At 39.8% G+C, this 21,135-nt stretch overlaps 2 protein-coding genes and 1 long non-coding RNA gene across 9 annotated transcripts; 1 reads left to right on the top strand and 2 right to left on the bottom strand.

Annotated features, from left to right (window-relative positions):
- Positions 1–1,592: 1,592 nt before the first annotated feature.
- Positions 1,593–20,315, bottom strand: LOC115757453. Its single transcript, XR_004017335.2, has 3 exons — positions 20,210–20,315; positions 13,733–13,738; positions 1,593–1,603 (listed from the first exon to the last, which is right to left on the bottom strand). It is a non-coding gene; the product is annotated as an uncharacterized LOC115757453 (long non-coding RNA).
- Positions 2,411–9,280, bottom strand: LOC115757451 (serine/threonine-protein kinase 19). Of its 7 annotated transcripts, none has more exons than XM_048281558.1 (8): positions 8,989–9,280; positions 8,805–8,878; positions 8,631–8,678; positions 7,497–7,589; positions 7,176–7,295; positions 5,327–5,398; positions 4,333–4,410; positions 2,411–3,004 (listed from the first exon to the last, which is right to left on the bottom strand). In XM_048281558.1, the coding sequence occupies exons 1-8, from the start codon at positions 9,101–9,103 to the stop codon at positions 2,813–2,815; spliced, it is 792 nt and encodes a 263-aa protein (XP_048137515.1). In that variant the 5' UTR covers positions 9,104–9,280; the 3' UTR covers positions 2,411–2,812. The 7 variants fall into 7 exon arrangements, with proteins under 7 accessions (XP_048137515.1, XP_048137516.1, XP_030553527.1 ...); XM_048281559.1 differs by having other exon boundaries at positions 2,411–2,608; positions 8,631–8,711; positions 8,989–9,272; XM_030697667.2 differs by having other exon boundaries at positions 2,411–2,639; positions 8,631–8,711; positions 8,989–9,266.
- LOC115757452 (multiple organellar RNA editing factor 3, mitochondrial) lies at positions 18,639–20,008 on the top strand. Its single transcript, XM_030697670.2, has 4 exons — positions 18,639–19,071; positions 19,208–19,305; positions 19,522–19,587; positions 19,708–20,008. Exons 1-4 carry the CDS (start codon positions 18,707–18,709, stop codon positions 19,968–19,970), a joined length of 792 nt encoding a protein of 263 aa, XP_030553530.1. The 5' UTR covers positions 18,639–18,706; the 3' UTR covers positions 19,971–20,008.
- Positions 20,316–21,135: the final 820 nt, after the last annotated feature.

Consider the following 21,135-nt stretch of genomic DNA (forward strand, 5'->3'; position numbering starts at 1 on the left):
AAATAGCGGACACGTAAGTTAATTCTAAATTTCTTTTTTTTCCTAGTGTCATTTAACATTTATGGTTTAAGCATGTTGGATTATCATCAGCTGGCATAGAATGAAGCTATTTAAACGATTCCCCTAAAACATGACGTCACCTGTACATGTCCCATGTTTTTTTTTTTGGGGTCAAAATACATGTCCCATGTTAGAATATGTGAAACTGAACATGCTACAGTACGGTTGTTTCTCTTCAAACAGAGAGAGAGAGAGAGAGAGAGAGAGGGGTTTGCAACTTCACAATAACCCCTTTTGGAATTTGGAATGACTAGAGGTGACCAATAAAATCAGTGTGGACTTGCTGCGAAGGATCATCAAAAGATATAAATTAGTATGAACATCCTCACCTTGGAGCCTTCCAACAGATAGAAATTCGAATTTGTTAGGCTATTTATAACCAATCTTTTCTTGTTTCTAATAATAAGACAGCAAACCTAACAAGTTAACATACGCATGAAGTTTATAATGTGGGCGCATGATATGAACTCACTTAACAGTTGGATCATAAAGATGGCGCTAGAAGAACCAGTTGCAAAAACAGAGAACAAACACAAAAGAATAGTGGCGAGGTGAAAAAGGACGCAGATTCAGTACACCAAGCAATTAGTCACAGCACAAATCATGAGATATAGCTATATAGGGCATCAACAACCATGCCCAATCTGTCATCTGGTTATACCGGCAAAATGGCGCAGCCCACAATACTACTCACTTGTTTCATTTTACTAATCGATGATATTAATTGTAATTGGAAAGAAGGAAAGTCGAGTAGAGGTTCCATATACTCTTTTACATTGAGAACACAGTCAAGACAGATGCCCCCACGTCCACAAGACACGAGTTTATGGGGACATCCCAACTTCAACTACAGACATGTGACTCAAATTATCCTCACCCACCTACCATGAGAACAGGACGTGTATCACTGGAAGAGAGATTCTGGATTCCAAATCGGTAGGATATTAGTCTCTATATGCTGACACCTACTCATGCTTCATCCACCAATCGCACCCTCTCCTCCCCCAAAAAAAAAAAAAGCAAGTGCTTTTTGACATATTGAGAAAATTATAGTGATAACAAGAAGAAAGTTCATAAGACTTGGCCCACGGTGATTGAGTTGGTGGATGAGGATCGATCCTATAGCAATTAAAAATCTCTCAGACAATGAGGAAGAGGCAATTGACACTTCTTGTGAGCAATCAAGACATTGAAGCTCTTGACCTGTCAAACTTTTCCACTAGAATTTTAGTGCCGTCCCCTCTCCATGATGGTTAGTAGAGCAGTAAGAATTTCTCCGACAATTCACCGACTACATAAGCTGGTCCCTACTTTTGACCTCGTCAATCACCATCTGCAGGTATCCTCACCTAGCTATGTCCAGGGAAAGCAGAGAGAAAAACTTAAATGGCAACTCTAAGCCTAAGAGCAATTTAAGATCTTCTCAAAATCATGTAACTATACAATGACCTGCTTTCTGCTATCCAGCTACCACACAAGCATCTAGCGCATCCTCCCATTCAAAGCATCAGAAATTACAAAAACAAACGATATGAAAAAATTACTGGGGCAAAGTAATTTGAAATTGGACTGCATAGATCTTTGTTGGGTAAGTACACAATACAATGCTCTCTGCATTAAAAACCATTATCCTCAACAGCACTGTAGTACCACCGGTGATTTTGACACAAATGCTAGGATGCATGTTGGAAATAGAAAAACTAACTTGGTGATGTCTGCCAACATCAATAAAAAGGTATGGTCAATCCATTAGAAACAAATTCTGTTGAGGAGATCAGAGAAATTTTTCAAATTGAAGGGTCTGAGTACCAATCCTCAGAAAAAAGAGATGCATTTATGTTGTTGCAATTTAAGAAGAAATCAATTTCTTCCAACAGTTCTGGACCCTCAGTACATTGACAAAGGGTTTAGGTTAATGTACATGAAACTGACTATAGTGAAAGGTTGCTAAGAAGTATTTTGCCATCATATGATGAAAAGGCATAAACTCATGATTTCGATCAGTGTAGCTTCTCGCATGACAGATTTGTCATGTGAATTATGGAAGGTAACTTCTTTTATTGTCATAAGAATATTGACGAGACCCTACTCTGACAAGAGACAACAAACACTTGACAGCTTATTTGAGCCATTCTATCAGCTCAAATGTGCACATACTCCATAAAAATCTAGGCATGTCTTGGTTTGTCGGGGTAGAGATTTGATTATCCTCTCTTTGCATTTTCCCTTTTTACAGTGTTTGAGAGAATGTAAGTTACACTATATCTAATGTACAAAGTGACCAATTATCCAAAGATACAAAAGTGCAAATTAACAATCGTAACCTAATACAGTAATACATGAAGGCACATGAACAAGCAGATAAATTATTTACTTGCAACTACACACCTACTGTTCCATAAAATTCCTCAATCGTTGAATTGAAAGTTCAATACAGTAATGCTAAAAATGCAGGGAACAAAGAAAATGTGACACAACTCCTACAAGAGGATACACTTACATTGTCACAGCTTTTTTGCTGGGACATGTAACTCTCTGAATCTTTGGCCTACTATCAGATCAGTGGACCTTGGCACTTCCTTTAATCCAGTCATAAGCAGAAAGAACAAATATAAGAGCAACTTTTATTTAGTCATGTAAGATAAATTACAACAGTTTGAGAAACCAAACCTCTCTCCAAATCCTACAACAGAATGTGAAGCATGATAGTTTGCCAGATCGAACAAAAGCAGATTACTTGCTGCTACAGATCTCATTCCTTTGAAATCCGTACAACTAAACCAGTCGGTGTCTTAATTGTTTTCAGGTGACCTGAGCCAATCAAATCGCGAAGATGAAATCTCATATCGAGGGGAGACAGTCGAAGTCTCTTTTTCTCTAAAGATGCCAACAGCATTTCTTTGTACCTCCTACGGCTTAATAGAGAAAGGAGTTCCTTCCTCCCCTAGTCCAGGAAAGAAAAGAAAAGGAAAGACAAATAGTTAGTAATAGTTTTATTTGGGTCGCAATCTCCTGGATGGATTTCTTTGTAAATGTTCAGAAGCTCTTTTCACGTGTTTGAACATTAATATTATATCCAAATTAGAGATTCTAATCATCCATTTTTAAGTTCTCCAACATTTCTAAGCTAGAGCAAATCCAACAACAATTGTAATGGTTAAACTGACATTAATGCACTATTGTATACCACCAAAAGGCTAAAACACCTAGTTCGACCTAGCTGTGAGAAATGCTTAAGTGCTCTAAAAGATCAAATTTAATCTCTATAATCTTTTGTAAAAGTCAATTTGAGATTGAGGAATCTGGGTCACCAACTGCCTAGAGGATAAACATTATGTTCATGCAATTGATGGAAATTACTCAGAGAAGAGTAAAACAGAGAAAGCAGCCTACATACTCAAAAATTTCAGCATGACTTGACCATGGAGAAACCATGTATTGAATACGCTTTGTGCTCTAGTTGGACTACTTGGAAGAATTCAGCATAACATATGGTCATTGTTTATGTAGTTAATCTTCTACCTATCTCGACCCAGAGGAAAAAAAATCACGAACTGTTCTATTATATCGGAAAAGAGTAATGCTAGATATCCTCAGATTAGTTTACTAATTTGGTATTCGACAACACTTAATATACCACTTTCGTAGAGAAATGACATGATCAAGCTTTTTTTGAGTGTCAACATGTAGAATGATATGGATCATGCATGCAAAAAATAATTCGTGCAGTCTACTTTGTTTCATGAAGAAATCGTCAACTGCCTAATGCACCTATGACTGCCGCTTGGGACCAGATGTGAAGTGAAAAACTAGCAGAGGAGTTGAGAAGATGTGACGTATGATGAAGATTTAAGGTAAACAGCAGGGATTGGGCCAAAAGAAGGTAAAGTGCAGGGAAAAGACATGGGAAAGATCTCGACTACTTGAATGCTATGTAGGCTATAGATCAGGACAAAGCAGAATGGCATAAGAAAATCCATGTAGCAACCCAAATTTAGTGGGAACATACTTGATGAAACTGTAGATTTGTATTCAGAGGGTACTAGCAATGGAGATTCTGAGAGCGCATGGATGGATCTTGTTGTGCTTATAAAAGAATGATTGTTAACTATTTAATGAAAATAAAACCACAATCCTTTCCAATTTTTGACATTTAATTATCAATTTATGTAATTGTGATATTTTGGTTATTGGAGCTTTGTTTCCTACTAGCCTATTAATTGAAGTTTAAAGATGCCAACAATGAAGGAATGACATGCTTTTTCTGTGTACCTGGGAGAGCCCTTTAAGCATTGAACCCACATTTGGAATTGCAAACCAGTACATGCTTGGATCAATAAGTTGGCGAATCTGACAAGTGACCAATAGTGTCAGAAAGAAACATACTCAAGAAAGTCAAGCATTGTGCAAGATTAAAAATAAATAAATCCAGACAGTGGATTCGTTAATCTTTTCAAATTTTGCTGAATTTGGCAGTGTTACATTCATGATGCATTCACTATGGAGGCATGTACAAGGAACAGCAAGACATTTGTGCTCAACAAAGTCATCTACAAGGGACCTCATATATCTAAATCTAATAAATCATAATATTCGAGGAAATTTATCCCAAAATGAAACTAATTTCGCTTTACGGTTCTTTCCAAAGATAACCCAATATAATGCATTCTGGTTTGGAATGGAATGATGATGCAAATAAAGAAAACAAGAAGTACAAGGAACTGTGCTTCTTCCTTTCCCTTTTTTCCTTGTGTAGAATGTGTCAAAAAGAGAATTAGTTGATTACCATAATTTGTGAACAAGACGTACATAGAGAATACTCAGATGTTGTTCATGCGGCATAAGCTACCCTGAGCTTCCTAAATAGCTTACAGTGTCCTTAATTGTTCCTAACTTGTACATTCAAAATGGTCTCCATCCTTAAAGTTTACAGCCATGGGACCAAGGACCTTCAAAAAAATCGAAAATGGATAAAACACAGAGAAATGATTGAGAAGGATATATAGCATTTTTAGTTAGGTTGGTTCTGTTTACCTATCACTTCACTTAGTTCTGCATTGTTTTAATATAGACCAACAAAATATTTAGCAATTGTAGAGAGGTGATCACAATCTGAAAAAACCAACTATTAGCATATTGCCGATGTGAAACCATCAACATTACAGACATTATTTTTTTGTGCCGAGAGTTTGCTAAGAACTTTAAAAGCATCTATAAGACTAAGGGGACTTTATGATGACGAAATAATCACCACATATCCACTTACAATAACTCCTCCATTAATGAGAACAGAGATCTGATTGTCTTTCACCTTCCCTCCAAGTGACAGAAGAGAACACTGCCACACGTGAGTATAATTATGATCAGGTGTGCAGAGAGCATGGAGTAAACCAAAATTTGACAAACAATGGGGTTACGACAGCTTGGTAAGGGCTATCTTAATTTTAATTTCAGCGGTCTAGGCCATCTCGCCAATATATCTTTTGACAATGAAACAATGCTAATGCAAGTATACAGCTGGACTCACATGCTTTAACAAGCACCAGAGTTCAATAAAATTCAAGCAAAATAAGAACCACAGCAACTCCACACCAGGCAGCCAATTGGGGCGAAAGATTCAGTCTGCTGTTATGCATCATACCTAGCTAGCCATATCCCTTCACTTATTTATGGATAATGGAGGGGGAAATTTTCCTATCATTAAAGAATCAAATTTATCATGCTAACGAAGCATGATATTCTTTTTACAAGCACCACTTTAAAAGAGGATTCACTTGTTCATGGCACTTCTGTTCATTAAAGTGGCACAAATAAGCTGCGGAGAATCAAGTACTATGTTGACCAGTTTCCAGCTGTGTTTGGACTTTGGAAGCCATTCTATTATAGTGCAAGACTGTCACATATGGGCTGTTTACGCAGTTCCATGGACTGTGCAACATTTACGATCCTCAGCCACAAGCAATAAACCAGGCGACTTAAGCGCATAGTGCCTCAATGCTGAGGCACATGCACAGTTTACAGGATCATTTATAGTAAGCAAAAATGCAAATAAGAAAACATGAAAATGACTCGTGAGAAAATGTTTAACTCAGTTGTATAAGTCAACTGAATATCGGGTGGGAGAGTTTGAGTAGTTGAACTCCATAAAGAACTTCAGGCATTATCTACTCTAGCAAGAGTAAACGTTACAAGTGCTAGAGATGGTACCATCTAAAGATTATGAAAGATAAGAAAAATATGAGAAGTCTAAAATAACGCTACCCTATGTTGATGTGAGAATTGAACCAAGGCATTCACATAGGACTTGTGGCAAAGGCGCACCCTATTAGTCCCCTAGAGAAATATAAGTTCAGGTGAAGAAGTTCCCACCTTATAAAGTGCTCTGTTACAGAACAATCAAAGAACTTGTTTCGGGGATATAAATCATCACAGAGGACGACACAGAGTAATTAGTATTTAATACATTTGAAAAATTGGTGGAACTAATGGCACCGGTCTTGGAATCCATCACAGAAATCAGATAAGATCTCTAAAATGACGACCAAGAACAGAAGCTGGATCAAGTTTCAACAAGATACCTCATGCGGAGATCAAAGCCAGAGGCTGCCGCTACCATCTGTTTTTAAAAAACTTTTCAATCCATTTTGACAGCAAACTAAAAACACTAGAAAGATTGGTGGACCTAATGGAACCGGTCCTTAAACCAAAATTTGATAAGTTCTCTAACATTAGGATCGACAATGGAAGCTGGGTCAGGTTTCAGCAGGATATGTATTGTGGAGATCGACACTAAAACTACAACTAACATTTGGTTTCACTAATATTTTGTTCACATTTTCGAGAAAACTAAAGGCGACAACCTCTTATATAAGCCTGGAGAGATACACATGAAAGTAACTCCATAAAGAAGGGGTAAAAGGATGAGCATGGACAGAAGAGAAGCTACACACCAATGTGCACGAGATAACTCAAATAAGCTTAGCTAAAATTGCCAGGTCTCCCTCTTCTTGTTCAGGCTCATCATAAGTACACTATGGTCTAGGTCCAATTCAATAACTCCCAAGATTGAATGATTTAAAACCAGAAATGAAATGACCGAAAATTGAGTGACTCACAAGGTCTTGGTGTGAAATGTTTGGTTCCAGCCTTGTGTCAATTACATGTATCTTGAACCACTCAAAAACTTCAAGATCATGTACATTCTTTTCCTCCATTCTTTTCACAGCTCTTTCTATCTATAGGAAGCCAAAGATAAAAACCAAAACCAAAGAGAATATATTAATATGTAGCTTACACATGACTAAATTTGAAGTGCAGCATGCTCAAACTCCACCCACAAAATTCAAATCGTCCACCTAGGCGCTTTCAACAACATAGAAGACAGAGAGCGTTCATTTCGAGTTATATGAGTAAAAGTAGAATCCCACGCAACTCACCTGATTTAAATAATCATCTAAGAACATTATCGCATGATCGTCCTGCCCAGTATTAAGTTTGAATATGCGCAAAACCTTTGTCCTTCTCAGAGACTGCAATAAGTAATTCATATCAAATATCAATAGACTCGAACTTTGGATAGCAGAACAAGGGCAACAGACAGAGGAGAATTAAAGTCCAGGGACATAATGAATGCAAAGTACAAATTGGTCCAGGCATTGATTACACACATCACAAGAAAAGTGAGTGCTTTGATAATTAAAAATTTCTTCTATTGGTTGGTTGGCAAGTGTCTTAAGGGACCTTACTAACAAAATCCACCCACACGTGCAGTCTTAAGAAAAAAAAAGTGATCACTTTCTTTATAAATGCTGAAGCCAGTAAACTTTTTGGCAGTTCTAACCACAGTTCCACAATGTAAAGCAAGTGATTGATTCTTTGTGACTTTTTCTTTTTCCATAATAAAAATCAATTTTGCCTTAGCATAATTGTCATCTATTATGCCACCTAAGATGTGCTTATTAAATGATCAGATCAACAAACATTACTTCGTTCTGGATAACACTGTGCTGATGGAAATGTGGCTCGGGCAAGAAAAAGAGTCCAAATATAATATCTCCATGTTCCATCAATACAGATTATGACACCTTCAAATGTGTCTGGGTCAAAATCTTAACTACTGAATACCCATATGTTTATGATCAAGATAGGAGGGAAGGTCAATCCCAGAAAGCCGCTGTTTCTGTCCTACATAATTTGTGTAATGATCTTATTTGTGATTATCAGATTAGCATGAGCTAGTGCACTATTTGACATTTCAGTTTCAATTCAACCCTCTCTGACCTGAAAGTGCTAACATCTGTGAAGAATACTCATCATGAAGGAGCTTTCCAATGTCAAAGAATCTGACTGATGTTTCTTCCACAAATAGTGTGCACCATCAATCGACTGCACATTACCTTTCAAGCAGATTGCTGTAATTAAAGAGCCGTTGTTCTCTTACTTGTTTTAACATATCATTAACACTACAAGTGGTTCATTCCAATCAAAAGTATTTTTCTCTAGCTTGCCATTTTCTGAATTGACTCTTCCCTGGTGCTAATACATATTGAGAGAGAGAGATGCAAGTGTACCTCCAACTCTCTATCCACCTGAGTTCTGTCCACGACACTGCTATACAACTGCGACCGCAAAACAAAAGGCCGAATCGAGACCTGAAAACGCAAGCAATTGCTGAAAGAAGAAACAACGGAGAACACACATAATTGTCAATACTTGCAAACGCAACACAATCAGGACCCCCCAACCTTGTCGATGTGAGGGAATTGAGCTCGCATCATGCGAAGCGCCACTAGCGTGTCGCTAAAAGTGAGACTCTGCTCTGCCAGTCAAACGCGGCAAGAATCATCAATCAAACAACACCATCGTCCGGCGAATGGAACAGGACAATAAGTGAAAAACAGCGCAGAATGATCAGAGATTGTAGCTCACCTAGAGATTCAGATGCGGCGGTTTCAGCGTCATCAGCCGCCGCCGCCTCCTCCTCGTCCCGTCGCCGTTTCGTTCCCTTGGATGGGGACGAAGATGATGGATCTTGCGTCGACATTCGGTTTTGGTGTCCGGTTTCCGGAGCTTGCTCGCTACCCAGTCTCGGGCTGAGAAATTCATCGGATGGTTCGCGCTAAATTGTGCGGAAAACAAATGAGAAGTGAAGGCCCTGTTCTATCGTAAAATTACACATTAGTCTTGCTTTTGTTAGGAATCTTTACACTTCGCTCCATGCAATCTTGTGGGCTGATTTCAAATGCTATCATCTAGTTTTCATTTACATTTTAATTAATAAAAGCATTGATGAGTATTTTTTTTAAGGGGACGAAAGTGGTTACTTTGATATATTTAAGTGGATGTAAAGCATATAATCTACATTGACGGCCTTATTTATCATTTTTATTATTATTTTTGAGCTAGAATAATTTTGACGGGAGCCAATTTGATGCAGCCCAGTCCAGTCTCATTTTTTGTTCATGCTCGGTAAACAATAAGCACTCGCAAATATAAATTAGACTTCGGCCTTGTTTGGTTTAGCATTTAAAAGGGTCTTTGGGCCTCTAAAGGGATTTGGCCAAAGGCAAATAGCTTTTGGTTCTTTTTTTGGAGAACTTTGGGCGGATGCAATTGCATCTCTAAAGCTCCTCAAAGGCCTTTAGGCCAAGAGCTACTTTAGGAAATTGTATTTTTGTGATGCAACTTCCATATTTTATGAAAATATCAAAACTTTCCCATTTTACCCTCATCCATTAAACATATTTCCAGTTTTACTCTTTATAAACAAAAAACCCTATTCTCTATCTTTTATCACTTCTCTCTACCGTCGCTCTTTGGACTAGCGAAGTTTGCTCTCACTCTTGATGGCAGGCGAGCAAACATTTCGCTCTCAACGGCCCCACACTTTGCCACTTCGCTCTCGACACTGCTCGCATCTCTTTCCCTCACGCCCGTGGTCGAGCTTTCTTCCCTCACGCTACTCTTGCCTCTTTTCCTAGGTTAAATTTCTTTATTCTTGTTAAGCATGAACGTTTTTCGTGAAAATTTGTGTTTGTAATTGTAGATATGGCTTGTTCCCGAGCTACATTGGCAATTTTCGTTCCCAATTTCGCAATGTTACTTTAATTTGTGGTTTTCATGATTCCGGTATGTTGGTTCATGCTTTGTTAGTTTTTTTGTTCGATTTTTTTTTTGTCGATATGCTTTGCTGGTTAATGTTCACGCATGACGATATCTACATCGGTTTTCTGCAAAAGTCAATGTGCATCAATTTTTTTGGTCGATTTCCCAACATGGGTATACACCGCATAATAGTAATTTTTTTTTTTTGGTAAAGTAAGTATGTATAAACTTTTCAAAGTACCGGGTAACAAGATGAGGCCGAACACAAAAACTTTAACCCAATTAGAACACAAGAAATTGTCCTTGTGGGTCAAAGGTGATGCGGCACAAAAAAGATATGAGAGCGAGGGAGGTATATCCCAAACGGCCAAACAAGCGGCCGGATCCAAGAACTCCTAAACGGCCCAACACCGACCAAGAATCCTACCATCTACACGGCTAAAACAAGAGCCAAAAGAGGAAAAGAGGACTACTAGGTGGCCTAAGGCCGAACCAAAAAAATGGCGGAGGAGAGACCCCAACTTCTTTGCAGCCAACGATTGTGGGGAAGATCTTCCACGGGCCCAAAGGAAAGGGCTTTGTCTTTGACTACCTTGGTGAGGTGCTTGATCATGCCCGGCACGTAAAGAGGCTTGTCATGGAATAGGATCTCATTCCACTCGGTCCAAATAATATTCAAAGCAACCTAAGAGAAAATCTAGAAATACAATGAGAGAAAGATTGGCCACGTAAGTGTTTCATGGCCCAACCGAGGTAGTCTTGCCACAAGTAATTTTGCCAATTCAGGTGACACTTGGTTGCCCAAAATAAGGCTAGACTACCCGTAACTCGGCACCTAAAAAATAAATGATCCACGGAGTCCGGTCTCCTCTGGCGAAAAGCATAAGTAGCCTCGGTGATCCTATGATACTCGAAGCAACAAAATCGAGTAGGTATGTGGTTGAGGGTAACTAACCACATGAAGAAAGCGTGACAAGGAGTAATGGCTCGATCCCACACAAAAGAATGCCAGGGGATAGCCCGGCTTTTGAATTTGATGACCTCCCAAGTTGAGGCCATCGAGAAGGTGCCGGATGGGTGAGCTTGCCGGGCGAGTGTATCGGCTTCGTCTTCCACAAATGAAGGAATCCGTTCGGACTATCCCATAATGGTATTCAATGCAGTAGGCGGTTGCCAGGTTGAGTCATAAAAGGATCGAACCGAGGCATCGTGAGGAATCCTGGAACAGTAAATTATCCCCGCTAGTGAAGAGCTTGTATATGGGGCCTCTATCATGCCACCAATCATACCAAAAGGACGTCAATCGCCCATTCCCGATCCTCCATCCGAAATGCAAGGAGAAGTCGACACGAAGGTCTAAGATCTTCTTCAAAGCCCATGAGCAAAATGTGGGTTTGGTAGCCACCCAAAAGTTGGTGTTTTTCAAGAGAGTAGCATGTATCCACTTACACCACAAGGACTCTTTATCGTTGAAAAGAATCCATATATACTTTAGCGTCATTGCTTTGTTGCAATCCACAAGTCTGCGTATCCCCAAACCGCCATCTTCTTTTGGAACACAAATGTCAACCCATGACAGCTTGGCGCCCCCAACCCCTAAGTCGGGGCCTTTCCATAGGAACTGTCTAAGAATAAGCTCAATATCATGTAAGATAGACTTTGGAAGAGTAAACATGCTAGCCCAGTAGACATGAATCGAATGCAAGATAGACTTGATGAGTTGTAGGCGTCCAACATAAGATAGAAATCTTTGAGATCGGGACCTAGCTCTGACTATGATAGAGTCCACCAATGCTCGACAATCAGCCTTGCCTAATCTAGGTGCAATGATAGGTACTCCAAGGTAGCGAAAAGGGAGAGTACCTTGCTGGAATCCAAGACAAAACCGAATGTAGTGGTGACGAGTCATTGTGCCTCCCGAGAAAAAAATATTGCTCTTGTTCCCATTCGACCTCAAACCCAACCACCTTGAGAAGATGTCAAGCCCCTCTTTGAGCAACTAAATGGAACCCACATTTGCCTCAGTGAATAAGAGCACATCGTCAGCGAAAAATAGATGAAATAACCAAGAGTGTTTGCATCTCCAGAAATATTTGAATCTCAAGAAGTTGGTCTTGGCATGAAGGATACCCGAGAAAATCTCCATAACTATAATGAATAAGTATGGGGATAAAGGGTTACCCTGTCTAATACCTTTGCTACTAGAGAAGAACCCATGAAGCTCTCCATTAATCGCCACTGAAAATCGAGGTGAAGTAACGCATTCCATGATCAACTGAATAAGGAAAGTCGGGAATCAAAATGCCCGCAATACCAACTTAATGAAAGCCCAATCAATCGTATCATAAGCCTTCTAGAAATCTACCTTGATTGCACATTTGGGAAGATACGGCTGATGATGCAAGTCTGTGAACAACTCTTGGGCAAGCAAAATATTATCATTAATCCCTCTCCCCTTTACAAAGGCCGTTTGGGATGGACTAATGATGGAGGGCATAACATGTGCAATTCGGTTAGCTATGATCTTGGTTATGCATTTGTACAACGTGTTACAACATGCAATGGGCCGAAAATTAGTCATAGCCAAAGCATTAGATGTCTTAGGTACAAGGGCAAGGATGGTGCTGTTGGTTTCTTTAAGCAAATGACCCATCGAGAAGAACTCCTTAATTGCTAAAATAACCGATTGACCAACAATGTCCCATGAAGATGTGAAGAATTTAACATTTAAGCCATCAAGACCCGGGGCTTTACCTCCAGCAAGGGAGAAGAAGGTGCGTCTGATTTCCTCATCCGTGACATGCCGAGATAAGAAATTAATTTAGCTATCATCCAAAGTACGACCAACGAATCCTCATATATCCGCTATCCCGGGACGTGTAGCCATAGAGTCTCCATTAAGAAGCAGCTCGAAATGGCCAATAATATGCTGCCGAACCAGGTGTGGTTCGGTCAAGAGTGAACCGGCCGTGTTCGCTACCGAGATGATGCGGTTGTGGTGGTGTCGCTTGTTTACAAAGTGATGGAAGTACATTGTATTCTGGTCACCCTCCCTAAGCCACCATATTCTTGACTTCTATTTATAAAAAGATTCCTCCCGAAGTCGTAGGTTCGAGAATGTCCGAAGGTGCTCCAGTTCCTGGTCAACTAAGCTGCGGTTGAAGGGATCGAGTTTTAAAGCATCTTGAACCGAAGAGAGATCTAACCTTTCTTGTTCAGCACGAGTTGAGATGTTAGAGAATGAGCTTCTATTCGGTTGTTTGAGCCGGCCTTTAAGGATCTTTAGCTTGCAAGATATCGCATACATAGAAGTGCCCCGAATTGGTGCACCCTGCACCCGAGCCACAATGTCCTTGTAGGAGGGATGGGGGGTCCGGTAATTGAAGAACTTGATCGATCTTTTGGACAAGAGAGGGGAAACAATCTTAACCACGATAAGAGTGTGATCCGAAATGCCAGGTGCCGGGAATGTAGCTTCAGAGAAGGAAAAGACGCGGCTCGGTGCTCATTGATAAGAACACAATCAATCTTACGTTGCTTGCAAGTTTCTCCCGATGAGGTGGACCACGTGAACCTATGCCCCACATATCTAAGATCATCAAGATCCGCCCAAGCTAAGCAATCCCCAAATTCATCAAAGGCAAGAATCCAAGTGTTGGAGCTATCCATCCTGTCAGTGTGATCCCGAATTGCATTGAAATCCCTAGCCACCAATCATGGTTCCTCACGGACACTAAGCCGAATAAGTTTAGCCCAAAGAGCTCTCCGTGCCACAAAAGTATGTTCACCATAGACAACCAAGAGTATACACGATTTGTTTAAAGAAATCAACCTAAGTAGGACATGAATCAACTTAGCAGACATCAACGTAACATGTAAATCAACCTCCCGAGGGTCCCAACCAATCCAAATCCTACCTCGTGACGAATAACCATAATTAGATATCCAACTCCATCCCGATAATAAGCCACCCGAGATGGACCCAAAAAGAGATGGCTTGAACTTCGTCTCTAAAATGCCTATACAAGAAAGCCGGTTGCTTCTAACAAGGGAGCGGATTTTACCTCGCCTAAAGGGGTCAACTAGACCCCTTGATCTTTACACAAACCCGGGTAAAGGATAATCTCTTCATTTGCTCCATTTGTGCATCCACATAGAGGGGATTTCCAATCGCACTAGCAATGCGGCCAATGCCTTGAGGTGACCATAAGAAAAGTGGCACATCTCTTCACCGAACCCACACCAGGAGGGCATCATTGGCACCTTTCTTGAGCCTCAACTTTGGATGCCAAGGTTGTAGCATCATTGTGCTATGGAGGATGGAGATAGGACCCATATATTTAAGACCTTCCTCCTAAAGGTATCATCCAGAATATGGATGAAATAGAACCCATTCTTATGCATTCGGACATCCATCACATGAGCATCCCAAGCTTTTTTAATAGCTTCCTCCGTAATCTTGAAGAAGATCTTCTTCCCTCAGAAATATCCCACAATAGACTCCTTCAACATAGGGTTCTCATTTGCTACAATCTCGGGAGTGATGTCCACAATAATCTCTCCATCCACCATCAAAGGCGCTACGTACGAGAGATTATAACCTTTGGCCATAACTTTGGCCATAACTTTGGCCACATTAGCCCATGATTTTGGCTGCACTTGCTGTCTACCCGGTACATTAGTCATGCTCTTGCTACTGCTTAGCTCTCTAGCAGCGTCCATAGCTGGCCGAGAGGGATCAGCATCTAAATGTCCTTTCTTACCGGCATTTTTGACAATGGGAGGCTTGGACTACTTCCTAAGATAAGAAACAACTGAAAGCTCTATACAATGGATTTTCTTTTTCAATTTTTTTCCGTTAAGTGACCCGTAGTTGTCGCGACCTAATATTAGGCTAATGGATTATCATATTAGTTAAATCAACTAACCTAATTCGAACCATCTCAAGTCATACCGAATCGCAACTTAGGTTTAAATCATGAAAAATATTCAATTGGAGCAGCCATCGATCATTTTATGGAAGGTTGATTAGAAACCTTAATAAAATAGTGGGAAAACTATTTTATTTCTACGAACCGGAGAAAATGAATCCAGAGACTTGGATACATTAATTTGAAAAAATTAATACCCTTTCGGTACCAATTTCATGAAAAATTCCTTTTTGATTAATCGATGTGGTTTGAATGATTTTGATTTTCTTTTGATTTAGAAAAAATGTGATACGGAACTATATATTAGGCGCCAAAAAGAGTGATTTTTTTTTTTGTATTATTTTGGCCAAAATAAAATGAGAAAGAAACAATCAAAAGCTTGAACAAAAACAAACAAAAATACCCATATTATACCTTAATATTCCGAATTTTCCTATAAATCCTCTTATTTCCAGAGATTTGGGTTACAATGAGATTTTATCCACTAAATTCTCGAAGATTCGAGCCAGGTATAGAATGACATCATCCTTTTTGTCAAAGGGTAGAACACGAAATTCTATACTAAATCATCATCCCATTCCATAAGATCGGGGACAAGGCGTGTGATTTAATTTTTCAACGGGACATGGCACATAGGGAAGCATATATTATGGGCACGTTTGTTTACAATTGTGCAAACTTTATAACAATAAAAAAACAATCACGACAAACATAAAATAAAAAAATGAGTCAACTAATTTGAAATTTTCGAAAATTTTACAAGGGGTGGCTGAAAAATATAGGTTGGGGCCCACCTTTCCTCATCCAAAATTTGATTCAATTTTAATTTGAGAAAATTATCTTTAAAGTTAGGAAAAATTATTTCGGATAATTCTAAAAAATTCGGATATACATCCAATCAAGCACAAATCTAATCTCTAACAATCAAGCGGTATCAGAAAAGTTCATGCGAGATAGGATAGCAATCCAAAATCCAATCAAACAACTTGCATACTAGAGATAAACATTTAGGGCTGAAAATCATCCACAATGAACTTGGCATCATCCAATTTGAATATTCTCGAAAAGCTTAGATAAAGTTTAGGTCTATAAACCTCATCCACAGCATAAAGATAATGTCAAATAATCAAGGACAATGTCAATTAGGCAATCATAAAGTTGAAGCAAAGGTTATCCACCAACATAGAACAATTCGGCCATGAGACATGTGTGCTGAAAATTCCATGCCTTTTTGCTAAAAAATCTGATTTTTACCCAATTTAAATTCAACTCAAACAAAATTGGTGAATAATTTTTACTTAAGAAAAGACATGTTCCAATTGAGTTTAAGTCAATTCCCAAAGTATATAAGTATTCAACCAATTTAATGAGTGGAAAAGAATCAGATTTCTATTAACACAAGTCCAATTTTCGGTTTTCAATAAGGATTGATAGAAAAGTGTAATTTTCTGATTTTTGACCCCAAATTGAGATGCATTCAATCAAGATCATGAACGTATATGCATGTTACAAATCAATAAGCATAGATCAATGAACGAAAGTCGAGAAAATTTACCTTTTCTGTGCAAATTCCAGCAACACACGCCGCCTAGGCATCCCAAAACCAAACCTTTTTTAGCCCGATTTGCTCGAGACTAGTTTCAAATGATCTAGCACAAGTAACTACAGTGTTACACCTTCAAACATTAAGAAAATAGGAGATAATACACCTTGGATGGTGGCTTAATAGTGACCGAACAATAGCTCTACTAGGCGGAGTAACAGGCTGAAATTGGGCGACGGAGCGGTGACTTCCGGGACGGGAGGGAAGTACATATGCTTCATTCATCATTTATCGATCCCATGTTAATGTTGGTACTACGACATTATCCTCTAACCGAAGAGGGCAAGTGAACTAAAGAGCGCATATAGTGAAATGACTGTAGCGTGAGGATTTGGGAATGTTTTAATGCAGCCTGTGGGTGAAGTGGAGATAGTTGTGATGATAGATTATGGAAGCATTAACTATGAAGGAAAGGGTGAATAAATTTTTGGCTTTACTGAGGCTGGTGATGGAAGGTTAGTGATGATGAGTCATGGACCAAAGTTTGTGTTGGTGGTGACAGTGAGAGAGCGATGAGTAGGTGGAGGAAATCGTTTGTTCTTGGAAGGTTGGTGATGATGAGTGTTTTATGTTCTAACATTGAAACAACAGCTTCTTGAGGTGAATTGTGTGAATGAGTCAATTGTTTGAATGTCATGAATTGACTGTGAAGCCAGAAAATTTATTGGGTCCGCTTTCCCTACCTATAGCTTTGCACAGAGGCTTGTTTTACAATCTTTCCCCGCCCCCCTTTTTTTAACAAAGTAACTAGTGGTAGCACAAACTTAGCACACGATGTTTCATCCATGCTTTAGTTATGAATGTGCTTTGTAGCACCCAAGATTAAGGAAGCAGTTGGTGAATTGCAACTTCACTTGACTAGTTCAATTAGCGCCATTGATGCAATTCGAGAGTTGGAAGCCATGGCAACAATGGACACTAGAGTGCCGATCATAGACTCAAGTTCCGTCACACCAAGCCGAGGGAGTAGTTGTCCGGTCCTAGATCTTGGACTCTTTTGTGAGATTCCGGAATAGATGAGAAGATCGTTGTAGTTGTAGAATATGTTCTCGCATACACTTCACTAGAGAAAGGGGTCAATAAAGCCGAATGTATAGTGTGGCAAGTTTTGGTGTTGGTTAGTGTTAATGTGGTAGGAAGATTTTATCTAATTGCGGGAACTCGTTTTCCTTTGTGCAAGAATCAGGTGTGAGATCAATTCCTCATTCAAGTTAATCAGTATCGCGTAGTTGCAATTTCCAATTCGGCAACATTTTGCCTCTTCCCCGAAGAATATTTGAATGTTTACCGACACTTGCTTTGGTGTTGCCTGTCTTGGTTAAATTTCTCATTGCGCTTTCATCGCCTTTGAAGTCGTGTGCATGTTTTAAATGATTCTTGAATTCTTTTTGGACCCATTGATGATCAATGCATTTTTTGTTCTTTTGAACTTCAAATGTGAATTTTTATAGATCATATCGATCCTATTTATAGGCTTGTTAGATGTAGTATGCTAGTCAATGCTTTATGCGCCGAGATACATCGATATAATCTCAATATTAATTAACTTCTTGGCATGTATCATGTGCTTCATCGCTTGATAATATTGCATCCTTTTAAAGGAAAACTGCATTAATATAAAATATCTAAAATGAAAAGTTGCGTTCATCGTATTTCCAATTTTGAAGAAATTAAAAATTAAAAAGCTTAAATTGATCACCTGAAAGGATCTTTTTCAATGTGTTCCACCTAACGGCCTTTATCTCAAAGTTGCTTTCAAACACCAAACAGTCATTTGCATTTCCCCGAAAGCTTTCTTCAAAGTTGAACCAAACTCAGTCTTGTGATTTCAAATGAAAGTATCCTTTTATCATGTTTTTTTTTCCTTGGGTCAAAACCCTTTTATCATGTTGACTGCTCGGATGTAACTGTCTTATCCCACCATCTCTCATCTCTCTCACAATCCATTTAATTGAGTTTGGCACAGCAGGAATTAGGGTTTTGGATACACAGAAGAGGAGAGAGACGAATGGCGTCCACCACAGCTCGTCGAACCCTTGCTTCACTCCTTGCTCGAACCCTCTCTTCCCCATCTCCATCTTCATCCTCTCGCTCTCGCCTCTCCATTCCTCTCCTCAATGGCTTGCCCTTGCCAGAACACAGACCCCACCCACACAACATCTTGACCCGCCCCAAGACCTCCGGGTCGGGCTACTCGCCCCTAAATGACCCGTCGCCCAACTGGAGCAACCGGCCTCCGAAGGAGACGATCCTCCTAGACGGCTGTGATTACGAGCACTGGCTCATCGTCATGGAGTTCCCCACCGACCCTAAGCCCTCCGAGGAAGAGATGATCAACGCTTACGTCAAAACCCTAACCTCCGTTGTCGGAAGGTACAAAGTTGAGAATCAATTTTGAAGTTTTTTTTTGTTTCCTTTTTTAGTTTCTGTTCCTAGTTCAAGCTGAGTGTTTCGGGTTTGCTTGTTTATTTGTTTCTCGGTGGTGATTTGCTAATGTTCATGGTTTCAGTGAGGAAGAGGCGAAGAAGAAGATTTACTCGGTTTGCACGACCACTTATACTGGATTTGGGTGCTTGATCTCCGAGGAACTCTCCTATAAAGTTAAAGGTGGGGATTTAAAGATACTCAAACGGTGTTTGGATGCCAGTATCTTTAATTAGCTTGGAGATGCGTCTGCTTCAGTCTGTTCATAGGTTTAATTTTCATTTTTGAGTGATGTTTTTGTTGGAGATCTTAATCAATTCAATGGTTGAGGATTGGTGTTACCTTGGTGTTAGATTGTGTTGGCTTGAGCTTGATTAATGCTTCATCTTGGTTGAGTAGGATTGCCTGGCGTTCTCTGGGTTTTGCCGGATTCGTATCTTGATGTGCCAAACAAGGATTATGGAGGTTGTTATTAGAGCTCTTCACCATATTATTGCCAGTTATGAGTGCATTTCTTCTGTTCATTTTTGTGTTCCTCGCTAACTGCAAACACTGGTCTTCCGAATCCTCGGAGCACGTTATCAGGTGATTTGTTCGTTGATGGTAAAGTTATTCACCGGCCACAATATTGGTATAACGAGAGGCAGCCAACGAGGCGGCCTCGCCCACGGTATGATAGGCGCCGTGAAACAATGCAGGTTGAGAGGAGAGATACTGGAAACAGAGTGAGCTGGGCACAGAGCCGGCCTCAAGTTGTTCAGCAGCAAACGACGATGGAGTCCCAGGGTTCTGCTCAGGTTGGAGGGCCGGGCATTAACATGGGAGAAGTTAATACTGGAAGCACATAAGATGTTTTTAGCTCTTATATATAACTCTGTTGCTGAATGACGTGTGCTGTTGGAGACATGACCTTGTTTTCTCGGGATGTTTCGCTTGTTGAGAGGTTAGCTGTCCTGCATTAGTCACCGCTCTTCCTATTTTGAGGTATAGACCGAAGGAAAACAAATTGGTGTCTATTTTCTGCTAAATCAGCAGAATTGGTGGATTGCGTATAAACATCTACTGAAATTGCAGATATAAGTGTTACCTTATTTCAGACATCTGCTGCTGCTGTGAAGTCGGTCATAATATTTAGGTCCATCGCTAGTTCTTTCATGGCAATGATGGTGGAAGATCTTGCAGCTAGATGATTGTACCGCATGAAATGAACATCAATTACCTTTAAAAACGAGCGGCCTCTAGATTGCTCCCACAATGGGTGGTCTTCTGCACAGAACATTTCAAAACGTTTAGTGAATTTCATGAGGATGTTGAGTGAAGCTGCTTTGCAAGGAAGAGTTCGGTTATCATCCAAAGTGAGAATTCCTTCTATGTATCTTTGATTTTGCATATTACTTGATGATATGTACGGATTGTAGTTTAAATCTGTCACAGAGATGTTATATATTTTTAATAGATTTTGCAGTGGCAAGACCGGTTTGTGGCGGGAGTAGAGGGTCACGAGCTGCAGGAAATCTTGGTTGAGTCATGTTCAAGCTGTGATAGTCATGTTCAAGCTGTGATATTACATCTTCGATATCCTAGGTTGCCTTTTGGTTAGTGGGGTACGCTCTGTAGAGGACTGCCAGCCTTTTGATGGGGCAATAGTCATAGTGCGTCACAGTCCGTGCCGATTGATAGCATAGATAGCATCGAATGGGGCAGTAGTCCTAGGGCGTCACAGTCCGTGCCGATTGATAGCATAGATAGTATCTGTCCTGTTATTCCTGTATTGTTAAGGACTCGGATACACCATTTCTTTTTTTTAGTCGAATATATACACCATTGATAAGGTGCAATTGTACATATTACTTGGGTTCATTTACATCAAAATCATACAAAATTTGCTTCCCTCCGAAAGGTGTCAAATAGTTTGATAAAGAAAAGCTTGTCATAAATCCAATATCGTAAACTTTTGTCGGACGGACAAAGTTAATTTGAGGCTAAGTCGTATGTACCGTTAGATTATGTGGA

This window comes from Rhodamnia argentea, chromosome 6, assembly GCF_020921035.1.
Source record: "Rhodamnia argentea isolate NSW1041297 chromosome 6, ASM2092103v1, whole genome shotgun sequence".
NCBI classification, from domain to species: domain Eukaryota; kingdom Viridiplantae; phylum Streptophyta; class Magnoliopsida; order Myrtales; family Myrtaceae; genus Rhodamnia; species Rhodamnia argentea.

What these genes read in the sequence shown, in the direction of transcription:
- LOC115757451 (XM_030697666.2), bottom strand. Translation starts at nt 9,103, where the DNA reads ATGTCGACGCAAGATCCATCATCTTCGTCCCCATCCAAGGGAACGAAA. An exon ending in TAGATGATTATTTAAATCAG is followed by an intron (nt 7,296 to 7,496) that starts GTGAGTTGCGTG and finishes GGCTTCCTATAG; the next exon opens with ATAGAAAGAGCTGTGAAAAG. An exon ending in TCATTAATGGAGGAGTTATT is followed by an intron (nt 4,411 to 5,326) that starts GTAAGTGGATAT and finishes GTCACTTGTCAG; the next exon opens with ATTCGCCAACTTATTGATCC.
- LOC115757452 (XM_030697670.2), top strand. Translation starts at nt 18,707, where the DNA reads ATGGCGTCCACCACAGCTCGTCGAACCCTTGCTTCACTCCTTGCTCGA. An exon ending in ACTCTCCTATAAAGTTAAAG is followed by an intron (nt 19,306 to 19,521) that starts GTGGGGATTTAA and finishes TTGGTTGAGTAG; the next exon opens with GATTGCCTGGCGTTCTCTGG. An exon ending in GCCAAACAAGGATTATGGAG is followed by an intron (nt 19,588 to 19,707) that starts GTTGTTATTAGA and finishes GCACGTTATCAG; the next exon opens with GTGATTTGTTCGTTGATGGT.